The sequence below is a fragment of the Grus americana genome, chromosome Z (assembly GCF_028858705.1).
Source record: "Grus americana isolate bGruAme1 chromosome Z, bGruAme1.mat, whole genome shotgun sequence".
NCBI lineage: Eukaryota > Metazoa > Chordata > Aves > Gruiformes > Gruidae > Grus > Grus americana.
The window spans coordinates 40,984,821-40,998,381 of NC_072891.1; the positions used below are offsets into that span (position 1 = coordinate 40,984,821).

The 13,561-nt window shown below is 37.0% G+C and overlaps 1 protein-coding gene across 13 annotated transcripts in view; it reads left to right on the forward strand.

Annotated features, from left to right (window-relative positions):
- CEMIP2 (cell migration inducing hyaluronidase 2) overlaps positions 1–13,561 on the forward strand; it is a 60,135-nt gene that overhangs the window by 33,871 nt on the left and 12,703 nt on the right. For 11 of the 13 annotated variants that reach the window (XM_054809116.1, XM_054809129.1, XM_054809123.1 and 8 more), the window contains 8 exons: positions 1,671–1,840; positions 4,504–4,713; positions 5,096–5,301; positions 5,879–5,948; positions 8,661–8,789; positions 10,428–10,516; positions 12,424–12,555; positions 13,082–13,117. In XM_054809116.1, the coding sequence (XP_054665091.1) occupies positions 1,671–1,840; positions 4,504–4,713; positions 5,096–5,301; positions 5,879–5,948; positions 8,661–8,789; positions 10,428–10,516; positions 12,424–12,555; positions 13,082–13,117 (1,042 nt within the window). The remainder of the gene's footprint in view (positions 1–1,670; positions 1,841–4,503; positions 4,714–5,095; positions 5,302–5,878; positions 5,949–8,660; positions 8,790–10,427; positions 10,517–12,423; positions 12,556–13,081; positions 13,118–13,561) is intronic. The other 2 variants (XM_054809127.1, XM_054809128.1) reach the window with 1 other exon arrangement.

A 13,561-nucleotide genomic window follows, 5' to 3' on the forward strand; every position in this document is an offset into this window, starting at 1 on the left:
TCTTAAGTGTCTCAGGTTGTGTGTGTTATTGAGCACAGCATTTTAAAGAGCAAGCTTGACTTGAAGGTTGCAGTATGACGTTTAAGAAGGTTTTTGTCACCACTGAATAGTGTATGTGCAAACTCTGTTTCATCTTGGAAATCATGTACTGTGAAAAAGCAGCTCATTTTAAAAGATTTAAAAAATACTTTTTTTTTTTTTTTACAAGATTTACAATATGGCATAAAATACAAAATCTTACCTTTTCATTTTGAAAATAAATGCTATCTGAACTATATATAGCTCTTTGAAAGATGTTAAAGGAGATGAACTGGCTCATCTTGGTTTTGGTTGGTTTTGGGTTTTTTTCACCCTTAATATCAGGTCTCCTTTGTCATAGTAACAACTACTGTTTAAAAAATCCACAAACAACCCTATATATTTGTTGCACAAAGAATGAATTTTCTGTGGAATGGCAAACTTGACATGCTGAAGAACTCACCATATTTTGAAATTATTTCTTGTATTTTTTGCTAAGTTTTTGGCCCCTTTGTAGTAGGAAAACTAAAAAGTATTGTGTTGTAGGAAGCCTAGTTGCTCTTTCTTTGCTTGATTTATGTATGTTAGTCAAATATAGGGAAAAACAATAGGTAAGCCTTCGAGGATAGGAGTGCAGTCCCTTTTGCAGACATCTATTGTCTTTTTAAATACTCAACAGTAGGTACAGATTTAATACTACTTTTCATTCTGCTTCTTATTGTGGTAATGAACAGGTTAGGCTTATATCCTTTTGTAAGCTTTGAGGGGACAGTGACAGTCTGTATTCAAGGAGTCAAAAAATGGGGGGGAAAAAACCCCAGAACTCAAAAAATCAAGGGGAATTTTTTTTTAATAAACACATAAATACATTTTTTAAGGGTTAGAGGACCAGATAATTTTATCACTTTGTACAGACAAATAAGAAATTGATTGTTTCTTTGGAAAAAGAGTGTAAAACCAGGGTATCTTGTTTTCCCTAATTTTAGTTTGTGCATCCTTTAGAATAGCTATCTGGGAAAGGGCAAATTTAGATAGGAAAGCAAATCCCTTTTTCTTTCAGAGGGGAATGAATACAGTATTTTCTAAAGGTCTTTTTCTTCAGAACAGATTGCGCAGCCAGCTTTTTTTCTTTTAAAGCATATCTGCATCTAAATTTCATTAGAAGTTTTCTAGATACATTGGATTAAATTGAACTTTTCTTTGGTTTTTATCTGTTCTGTTCACAAACTATTGGACTGAAATTAAGATGCCCTTGCAAATAAAATGTTGAGGTTTGTTTAGGATTAGTTGTCTTACTAAAATGAAAAATACATAGACAGCACTTTGTTTTGGAAGGAAACATGGAGTAGCATACTTGATTCGTCATCTTACAAGATGTTAACTATCATTGAGTCAACCGCAATCTGGAAGGGAGAAATTTGCATGGTGTTAGCTAGGTTAATGTTTATCATGTAACAACGATGTGCTTTTTGTGTGCCTCAGCATAAGAAAAGCTAAGAGAGAACAGCATGTTAAGGTGTCAGAAGGCATGGGTTTTGTTGTTACAATTAGCTTGCATATATAAAAGAAGTTGGGCTTGGTTTTAGTCAATGACAACTCTTTTTTGTTTGTTTGTTTCCCCTCTTCCTCCTTTCACGACTGTTTTTGGACAGAAAATCCTCAGTTTCCTCATGTAGGAGAAGTTATTGATGGAGTGGACATGAGGGCAGAAGTTGGAGTTCTTACGAGGAACATCTTAATCAAGGGGGAGACAGAAAATACGTGCTATCATGAAAAGGAGTGTCAATTCTTCAATTATGATACCTTTGGTGGACATATCAAGGTCTGAAACATTTTAAAGTAGATTTCTGTCATGTAAAGGCATGTTGAGGATAAAAAGACTAATGCTAAATTTGGAGGGATTTGAAAACTGAAAGAACATCAAATCATACAGTTGCTTTGTGTAGAAATTACTTCGTTCTCAGCCTTCTCAAAATTAGATTTAACTCATCAAGACTTAAGTCTTCAGAATTGGAGGAAGGGAAGGCAATGCATGAAATGTTGTAGAAGTATCCAGCATGTATTGCAATGTTGTGTGGCAAGGATTAAGCCTTACAAGTGACATCCATGCATGTGTACCCTGTAATATTACAGAATAGAGTTTGATCTCTCTTTTCTTTGTTCCATCCTTTCACTGCCTTTCTCCCTCCCCAAATGATGAGCATTGAATCCTACAGGTCTGCCTCATCTGAAATTGGGCACTAGTGTAATGGAGAGGAAAGAAACTGAGTCGGTCCATGGTGGTTTTTTATTTAATTTTTTTTTTTAAATTGAAAGTACTACGGTTAGGTAAAGGAAACTGCATCTAATTTCTTGTATTACCATAAACATAAAGAAAGCTGAGGGAAAGCAGTATTATAGAAACTAATATTTAAACTCATATTCACTTAGGTTTTTAGATGAAAGGATTGAGCAGCAGTGTATCAGCTTTTCACTGATGCCGGAGAAGTTTGAGGCCTTGTGTTTTAAATGCAAATGCATTTGTGCTCATTATGTGCTGGTCACAGTTTAAATCTCCCTTTCTAATATATTTGCATGCAGATTTTAATTTTATAGCGGGGGACATACTGGTGGGAAAGAAAATATGGTCTTTCCCTGCTGTGTGGCAGCTTTTGTGGAAGAGAAGTAGGTGGGCTCAGGGCACTCTTTTGTGTTTAAGATAATTTAGAGAAAGAAGATAATGACAAGCTGTGAATCTTGCAAAGCGTGACCTTGCTTGCCACAATAGTGCAAATACAGCAGACTCCTCAGATGTCTGGAAGATAGAACAGAAAACAAACACTTCGAGTCATCAAAGTTGTTAAACTGTTCCCAGGAGACAGTTCAGCCAAACCTGGACTTCAGCACTAAAAGCATTTTCGGCTTATGTTAATCTTGCTTGCTCAGGCAGAGGGATCCTAGGCACTAGCAAATGTTACTGGCCTCAGGGATTTTGATCATCCTGGATTTTCTGCTGGTCACTGGGACAGTAACATAAAGGAGGCTTAGTGGCAGTGAGGAGAGGTGTTGGTTTGTAGTTTTATTTAAAAGCATTAGTGCTTTTAAATGATAAGAGTCAGACATCTCAGGGATGCCTGGTTTTGACCATCCCTCTGTATTTTTGGCATATAAACCTTAGGAGTGCAATTAGAGGAGGGGAAAAAATAGGTCCACATTACTAATTTCCTTAGAGAACAAAGTACATATGAAAATGGTTATTTTTGATAAATACCCAGTACAGGTAAGTTATGGAAATAACAAAAAAGTTTTTTTTCTCAGCTTAGCTCCTTGCAATGTAGCTGTTGTACTTGGTTTCTGTCTTCATAGCAGGTTAGGTAGAAGAAAATACTTTCACTTTCCTGTGTTACTGGTACAGCCCTGTTATGTTTTTACTTTGTATTAGGTAGTGTTGCTGTGAAGCTGTATGATTCTGAAGGCAATTTCCTATCTTCCTTAATGAAGAAGTTCCTCCAGAGCACTGTGTCCAGTTTTGGGTTCCCATTGCAAAGAAGATATAGATCATAGAACCACAAATCAGTTAGGTTGGGAAAGACCTTTAAGATCATCAAGTCCAACTGCAAACCTAACACTGCCAAGGCCACCACTATACCATGTCCCTAAGCGCCACATCTACACGTCTGAAGCACCACATCTACACGTGATGCAGCGGGGTGTGTTCTGTGAAGGTGGTGTGTGGGAGCAGCGATGATAAGTGAGGAGGACCTGAGAGAACATGGCTTGTTTGGTGTGGGGAAGGTGGAGAGAAGGGATCTCGTTGCTGTCTTCAGGCACTGGGGGAGGAGGGAGGCGCTTCAGAGACGCCAGAGCAATTCTTGGAGCTGTATGATGATAGCATGAGATGCAGTGGGACCAAGCTTCAACAAGGCAAATTCTGCTTAGATACCAGGGAAATGAAAGGGAAGAACCAACTGACATCATGCAAGTATCTCTGTGGCTGGAGGTATTCCTTGCGCAATGTGCTGAGCAGCTGTCTTTAAGCTGACCCTGTGCTGAGCTGGCAGTTGGACCCCGTATCTCAACAAGTTCCTTTGAATCTGTATTACTTTGTGATTTTGTTCAACTAAGCCTGTCCCAGGTAGGCTACGCTGGTACAGCTTCAGTATAGACAGGCCCTGATGCAGGTGACTTCTGTTTATGTGAACAGTATGTGGTTATACATAAAGGATATTTAACATGCCAGCTGGTAAAGACCAAATGGTAAAGTGTGGCAACAAGTCTGGTGAAAATGGCTCTTAGCCACATGGAGATTTAGCTTTTACACTTGTTTATGACGGATACTGTTTTGTAAGGTAGGGTATAAAGCAAGACTTTTGTTGTGTTGGCCTGTGGTAACTGCGTACATCTAACTCCTGTGCATCTGGTATAGATGATGTATTAATTTAAATGTCCATTGGTTACAAAGCAAATAATTGGTTATTGATTCTGGACTTCTCATTGTATTTTTAGATTTTGAAGAATTTTACATCTGTTCATCTCTCCTATGTGGAATTGAAGCAAATGGGCCAGCAGCAGATTGGAAGTTACCCTGTTCACTTTCACCTTTGTGGGGATGTGGATGAAAAAGGAGGTTATAGTTTTAAGACTTACCTGGAAGGTCTTTCCATTCATCACTGTTTTTCCAGATGTGTGACTGTTCATGCAACTAACGGCTTGCTGGTAGGTGCAAGGAGAGTAAAACATACTATGTTGAAATAAATGTTATAAAGAGCTTTTAGAGGAAGAATAGTCCCATCCCTTCTTCAAGTTTAATGCTCAGCAGTGGGTTTTTGCAATGAATAAATGAGCAAGTGCAAACAGTAACTTATTTTTAACAGATCTTACCATTCTGTTTTTTCAGATTTTTCCAGGCAGCTAAGCTCTCCAGACATAGTAGTGTGTTTGTAAGGGATAAATAAAACTGTATGCTTGAATCATCTGAACTGCTGATACTGAGGCTTCACTCTGCAGCTGTGCCAAGATAGTAAAACTAAATGGTACTTGTCAAATAAATCTGGGTAAATGCTATTGCTACTGACATAATGAACTTGTATTTCGGCAGATAAAGGACACCATTGGCTATGACACACTGGGTCACTGTTTCTTCACAGAAGATGGCATTGAGCAGAGGAATACTTTGTTTCACAACCTTGGGCTAGTCACGAAACCAGGCACTCTTCTTCCTACAGATAGAAACAGCAGCATGTGTATTGGTATTAGGGATAAAGTGTATGGGAGTTATGTCCCAGTGCCAGCCACAGACTGCATGTGAGTATTTCATGGTGAAAAAGTAAACCAGCTGCAGCAGTTAAACTGATGATGATCTCTTGAAAATATACAGATGGGAACACTTTTATGTATGATTTAATCAATGCAGACACCTTAAATGTAGTTCACATAGTAGTGGTATTAAAAAAAGAATTCACATTCAGTCTTTTATTAAAGAGAAAACATGAGTTGTTTTATAGGAAGATTGTTGGTTTTTGTGATGCTTGTTCAATAGACATTTAAGGTCACATCTTTACTTCTGTGTAAAGGCATGCACATTCTTAAGTTGTTACCACTAGTTTTTCTGCATACTACTAATCTCTTGTAGTAGCTTATTAAAACAGTCTATCATTGCACAGAGTATCTGAACAACATTAAATAAAATATTGTGCATTGAACTAAACAAAGAAGCATTTCTAACTTCTAAATGGAGGGATGTGTGTGATTTTTATTTCGTATGTGAAGTAGCGACTTCAGACATCAGGTTAGCTTTTTCTAATGTGCTTGTAAAGGGGGGAGATATTTCTGTAGGAGCTAGAGCTTTTCCATAAACACCTCTTTCTGAATAATATTGCAGGGCAGTTTCGACATTCTGGATTTCTCATCCCAACAATCATCTTATAAATAATGCAGCAGCAGGTTCACAGGTGAGGTGCATGGATGTAATTCAACAGAAACTACTCATGCTACTGGTATTTGTAAAACTTGTAACATTTACACTGACAAAAATACTTACATTTTTCTTTTTTATATATGAATATGTTGGGGTTTTTTATGTTTGGCAGCATATTGGCATTACAAGTGCAGAATTTGTCTAGGTGTGCGTTAAAGAGATGCCAAAAATCTTTGTTCTGGCTGGAACAGAGGAGGTCTCTTCCTCTTTATAATTAATAGACCTGACAACAGTATCAATGTGTGTGTGTAAAAAATAAATCCTTTTATTTCCAAAGAACTAAAGTGCATTTCATAGTAAGGCTTCTCTATTTTCTGTGGGTTGTCATGAATTTACTGCGTGACTGTTCTGCAACATTTGTCTTCATAGCTGTAGTCATTGAAATGAAAAATTACTACCAAAAATGTTCATTGTGTAAGAAACAGCTAAAACACTTTTTTTGTCAGTCATTAGTAATTTATTTCCCGTCAGTGACTGCTGATATGTTTTTACATGTGAACCTTCTATTAGTGCAAATCTCTTGTCACAGCTGCTTACGAGTAAAACTGAACTACTCAGTACATGTTGTGGAGGAGGGTACTTCTGCATTGGGTGAGAGGCTGAGGTGTGAGTGGATTTTTCTGAAGTCATCAGTGGGAATGGAAAAAAGAAAGATTTCTGGTTTTGTTGTTGCAAAGGCTCCAGTGCTGGAAGGAGAATATGAGTGTGTGTCAGTGTATTCTTATGGACAGAATACATAATAGACTGTTATTAATAGAACAGGATTAAAAATATTTAAATGAGTTAAAATATCTAGAGTATTAAAAGAATTTTGAAAATTTTGTTCTGCTTTTTGTATGGTCTGGATTTTTTTGGACAAACTTTTCTGTCTACCACTAGGGCACACATATCAAATCAAACCAATACTTTTCTTCCCAATGCAATGTCTTTCCATTTTGCCTGCTGTATGTAATATTCCTTTACCTTGTTTTACCATTGCAGGCTAAGTTAAAGGAAACACCTTCCTTGATCTGATGCTTAAAACCTGCAAGGTCTTTTTCTGCCTCTCTACTGTATCCTAGTAAATGTCACTTCCTTGTGTTGCCAGAATGTGGGTGGTCAGAGCAAGCATTTGTGTATGTTACGAAGTTTTGCTGCTCTGATATACCTCCCTTGCAGGGGTGTAAATGCATTAGTATAAAGGGTCTACAGCTTATTATGTTTCAGAAAGAGAATACTTCAACTGTGTTGACAACTAACTCTGCACAGTAGACCTTTTGCTGGTATAAACTGTAACAATTCACAAGCAAATAAAATAATTCAATTCCGCCCCCCACCCCCACCCCAGCTCCTTCGTTACACAATGGAGCCTGTTGTAAGGGTGTATCAGCAATAGATGTTTCTTTTGTTTGAGCTGTATATGAGAGAGGGAGGGGGAAAAAACCTTTTCCATTTTTGTGAATGCTTACGAGTGCTTAAGGAACTTTTAAGTTTATTACACTTTTTTCCAACCATCAGGATGTGTTTTGGATAAAAATTACTTGAGTCTGCCAAGCACAGAGCTGTATTTAATTATATGTGAAGTAAGATTTTGGGGTTTTTATTAATGGAACATCCACATTTGCCTTGGAATTGTTAATCACCAGAAATGTCAAAGTGTGTCATCATTACGGATGGGAATATGTTACTGAGAAGCAGAATTTCCAGGACTGTTTGGAAAATGACTATATTCGTGGAGTGAAATGCATGAAATCTTTTAAGCCAGAATGAATTGACTTTATCCATATTTCTTGAACAGGAGGATGATGACTATTTTTCATGAGATGGAGCAATGAGTAGGCAGTGCTTCTTTAGCTACTGTTTAACCCTTCAATGTGCCTTATGCAATGATTTCTTTATTTTATAAGGGCACAGAGTATGTGGTCAGGCAAAATTTTTTGTGTTTGTAGGTATCTGCTATGCAGGCGCTGTTGCAATACCGCCTCTTGTGAAGCCAGATGTGGTTGAAAGTGGAACTTTTACAGATCTCGTTTAGCAGATAAATCCAGCTTCTTTAAGATCAGGGATGTCGAAGTGGAGAAAATGAACAGATGCTGAAATTATTACTGCATGTTATTGGCACAGTGCTCTGAACTGGCCAGACTTCTTGATGTGCTTTTTTTCCTTCTGAAAGCTCTTGTGGGCTTTTTGGCTGTGTCATTAAATTCTAATGTGAGCAGAGATGAACAAACCTTAGTCAGACTAACAGTAAGGAGGATAAGAGGGGTTTTGAGTATTTTACTGTAAATGGTCTGATTTACTACTAAACAAAGGAAAATCAAGTGTGTGATGAAATATAACTGAAATGTAGAAATTACTTTAACTCTGACACTTTTCTGATTTGAAATATTAGAGGATCTTAAATATGTGGTATTACATGACTTCACTGAGAAACAAAACACTTTTAGTGCATATTATTCACTAGAATAGAGCCTTATTTGCAAACTTCCACTGTCTCACTGGGCAGTTGTTTGGAGACTTTATTTTGAAAAATGTATTCCATTGTACACAGTTGGTTTGGGCTATGTTCTTATTCGCTTCTTTACTTAAAATATCCAAGTTCAACTTGACATACACTTATTTTGTAATTAGATACTACTATCAGTGCTGATGTATCAGACTCACTTATAAGTAATTTTAAGTAATGTCATTCTCTGCTTACTTGCAGGATGCTGGAATATGGTATTTGTTCCACAGGGTTGCTACAGGAGATTCTCATAGTTTAGCCATTGAAACCAAGTCGGAGCTTACACCCCTAGGAATCTTCTACAACAACAGGGTTCATTCTAATTTTAAGGTAATGTATTATCTCATTAAAAATTTTTCGAAGTTCTTTATGTGTAATTGTTCTATATTATGACTGGTCTGTTTACATTTTAAGCTGGTTAGGTGATGGATTCGTGCTGTGTTTGAACTGCGTGATTCTATGTAGGTGTTGTAGAATGGTGTATAATCAGCACGTGCATAGTTTCTTGCCATGTTTCAAGTATTTGTGATGTTTAATATGGCCGTAAGGCACAAACAACTAAAATCAATTAATGTTTCTAACGAAACACATTTTCTCAGAAGTAGCATTCAGATGCTACTCTCTTATTGATGGCATTGTTTTCTACTCTGAAGAAAGCTGACCCTTGAAGCCTCAAAGTTTATTACAGTTGTGATTCATCTAATAGATTCCTGGAATACCTGTGACTTGTTTTCCTGAGTCTCTAATGTACAATAACTCAAGTGTTTGCACGTGGTGGCACAGTCTTTGACGAGAGATTAAGCTTCCAGGTTGCTTTCAGAAGCCCAGCCACTGGCAACAGTTTTTTGTTAGAGGGTTCTCAGCCTAGATACAGGCATTCAGTATTGTTTTATTAATGTGACTTTAGTATCTTTTCCACATTCAGCTAAGTGAATTCAGCTAAGTCCTTTATTTCATTTGGAATCTAACTGCTGTGTGTGACTGTATATAAATATAATGACATTTACAAAGCCACCTAACTTTAAATATTTATTTGTGTTAGAAGTGTACCTAGTAAAGTTCAGGATCACTACTGGACTTTTTTTACCAAGTGAAACTGATTTTACTTGACAGTTGGGTGTCTGGTATATGAAGAAATTATGCACTGTTTTATAGAAGTCGTGTTAATGGTGTGTTTGGGACTGTAGGGCATTTGTTCAGATTGGAATTAAGACATACTGAATGAAAAAGTGAATTGTAAAGAAAAAAAGTGTTTCAGCTGTATGGCTCGTATTATCTTTAAACAAGTGTAGCAGTTTGTGTGCTAAAATTCCATGTTAAAAGAGCAAAGTCCACTAGCAGGTCTGAGGATCTACTTGTGTAGGAGCACTGAATTGTAATCATAATCTGAATCAGAAGTGAAAGTAGCTGCAGGTATTTCTGTATGTAATTCAAGTTAAATAACATTAATCCTTCTTTCTGCTTCTATTTTCTCAAGTAAATAATTTCATACTGTATTATTGAGTTTTAAGTTGATGATTGCTTAGACAAAAATCAACTTTGGTGATGAAGGTAGTTTAATTTTAAAGTGAAATACAAAGCATTTTTCACAGTGGTATGTTGGGGGTTTTTTTCCATTTGTGACAATATTTTGAATTCACCAAAAGATTAGCTTCCAGATTTTCCAGAACAGCGTCTGGAAATAAGTGTGAAACCTCAAATAGTTAGATGTTGTGAAAGAAATCTGAAATGAACTTTAATAATTTTCTGTTACTTTTTTTTTGATCCCAACCAATTCTTTTCCTCTGCCCAAATTAGCATAGATAGATGCTGTTTTTCCCTTATACAGTATGTCAATTAAGGCCAAGCTGAAAGATCTAAGACTTTCTAATACATGTATTGAATGCAATGTAAATTTTCAATTTTAGAAATGTAATGTTTACTGTATCTTTAGTTTTGTATAGTATGAATTTTCTCTCCTTGTTTCAGGCTGGTTTGTTCATTGATAAGGGTGTTAAAACAACTAATGCTAGCATTGATGATCCCAGAGAATATCTTTGTTTGGACAACAATGCAAGGTAAAGGATATTGTCTTTCAAGTGAGTGAAAAATGGCAAAGTTCTGAGATTGCTCTGACATTCACATGAGGAAAAACATTTCTAAACCAGTGTAATTATTTATAAATAATAACTGAACAATAAGTTCACATATATATCCTTTTCCTTCATTTGTTATTCTCTTTTGGCAACAACACAGCATGGTGTGCCTTAAAGGAGTTGGCTATTTCTTCTGAGCCCTTGCTCAGGGTAGTTTTCAGCCTCCTAGAAGACATCATTTTAAACAGGCTGTACTGTCACGCTTAAAGTATTTTCTGGAATTGCTGCTAAAAGTAAAGTCTTACTTTTAAAATCCACTCTTCTGATTTATGAGTCGGTTTTAAATAATTGTTATAAAATGGCTTAATAGAGCCAAGTAATACATCCACTTTCCTTTCCTACTGCTGAATGCTTCCTGCTGCACCTTCTAGACTTGGAAATCATAGCTCAGTGGTACAGTTTTACTGATGGCTATTTGCAGAGATAGTATAATCAACCACATTTTCTTTAGTTTACAAAGTGAGAGAAAATAATGGAGATTCTAGGAGAATTCCAGGTTATACTGTGCCTGGTTAGTCTTATCCTCAACTTCAAATAAAATAGCCCGGGATACTGGTCAAATGACAATATTGGATAACCATATCCATCAACGTTTTATTGTGACAACTAAGCATTAACACTAAAAATATAGTTCATAAGATTATTTCTGATTGACCTGTGTTTAGGATGAGGATAGTTAAGTGATAGTTGCAGATACGGAGAGGAAAGTTCCCAATTTTGGTGGTACTTGATACTTCATGATTTGGACTCGCTGATTCAAAGTTTTGACAGAAAACCCATATAACCCTTCTGGATTACCTCAGTCGTAACAGGTAGTCAAGAGGAACATATGAGGGGCAAAATGCCCTGTGAGAACCTGTACTGTGTTGACAGGCCATCAACAGAGGATGCAAGAAACTCGGTCCGTGAGATGGCATTCATGTTTCATAGCAGCCAAAGAAGTACGAGCCCACTAATCATTGTACATGGAACCAAACTGGAGGGGTTTAAACATTAATTGAGGAGACTGAGACTCAAAAACATTCACCCATTCTCCCCTTCCTCCCCTGGTGGGCACAGGGCAGATGCAAACTAGAGTATAAGGTGATTGGGTCAAGGGGTGTATATATCTTTACCTGCTCAAAATGTATTTTTAAAATAATAATATTTTATTACTTTTTCTCTGGGATCTTGGGGATAATCAAGTGAAAGATTCCACCAGTCTTTAATCAGGTTGTTTATTCCTGTTGTCTAAAATAGATTCCAGCCATAGCTTACCATATGAGACCATCTTAGTAGCAATGCAGAGTGTCTGGGTTGGAATAGAAAAATCTCAGGTGTGCTCAAAGAAGGAGCACTCCTCAACATCAGAAGAGTGTGAAGGATTTGAAGGAGCAGTTAGACAAGCCTCCAACCTTTTTTGTATAGTGTGTGTCAGCCCTGTGTATCCTTTGAAGCAGCTTTAATTCCCTCCATCAAACTTACACATTAATGCTGCAATACAAGTGGGAAGGGACTGCTTTGGGGAGGGCAAGAAGAAAAAGGGCATAAAAGGAGGTGAGGTTCAGCTAAAGAAACTCAGGGAGATTGAGCAAAAGCCTTGAGAGTTACTGGAAAAGAGAAGTTTTATGTTTGTGCTTCGTTGTACCCTGAAGACGCTTTCCCAGAAATAGAGAGCTAGAAATGCACCTGGTTTTGGCCTGTCATTCCAAACAGGAAGCAGAGTTGATTTTGCACATCAGATGAGCATGAGTGTTTATCTTTCAGGCGCTCTCAGCCTGACATATATGGCATATGTAAACCAAACAGTATTCTTACGTTGAGTTTTGGGGGTTTTTTATTTGTCCCAGGTTTCGACCTCATCAAGATGCAGACCCTGAAAAGCCACGAGTTGCTGCCCTGATTGACAGATTAATCTCTTTCAAAAACAATGATCATGGGGCCTGGGTCAGGGGAGGGGATATCCTCATTCAAAACTCTGGGTAGGTATCCGGAAGCAAGCAGCTGCATGTTGTTAAGAAGTTTCCCCTGAAGCTTTGTTTATGAAAGTGCATTACAACCGTGTTACAAGAGAAGATTGATGTGCAACTCAAGGAACTTCTCAATATCTTGAACCACTTTTTCACACCTTCTTGCTATTTTAAATAAAGCAAATTTATATGTAATTAGATGAGAACCTGCCTTAAATGGCAAGAAGAAAGTATGTAATAAAAAGAAGTCTGAAAGTTGGTAAAGACAGTGAATTTATACTGAGTTATCCTGAAGCTGTTATCCTGGTTTCCCTGAAACTGTTATGTTGCTTTTTAGAATATATAGAAAATTACTTGATATTTTTTTTAACAGCAACATTTTAATAAGAATTATTAAACCACCAGTGTGTGGTGGTTCTAAATTCCATCAATAGAAAAATTCAGGCTTTCTTCGTTGCATAGCAGGGATGTGTTCTTACAGTAGCTTTATTATAGGATAATCTAGAAAACATGACTGAAGCTTTGAACTTTCTTTTAGGTTTGCAGACAATGGAATAGGTTTGACATTTGCTAGGTGAGTACTTTGTTAATCACTTGTAAGCTTCTAGGCAATAAAAACCGGAAAATATTCATCCATCTAGTAAAATTAATAGGTATACTTTCATAAGGCTATAATTTCATTTTTGGGCCCGGTTCTATTTCCAGTGGTGCAGATAATGTTGCAAAGGCTGTACACTGACAGAGCTGCCAAAGGTTGCGCTTTAATACAACCTGTGCTTGGTTTACACCACAATTTTCTGCCTCTTCAGCAGAAGGGTTAAGTTTATCCAGTTATTTTTGGTATTGTATGATTCCTTAGGCAGTTTTAATTTTCCTCCTGAACAGTTAAAAGTGAGTAATGGAAGGGAAAAGGGATGAGCATTTAGAGGGGGACAGAGCCTCTTTCTAATCAAAAAAAGAATCAAATAACTTATGTAGTAAGCCAAAATTGCGGCCGTTTAGGTTATGATAAACTGGT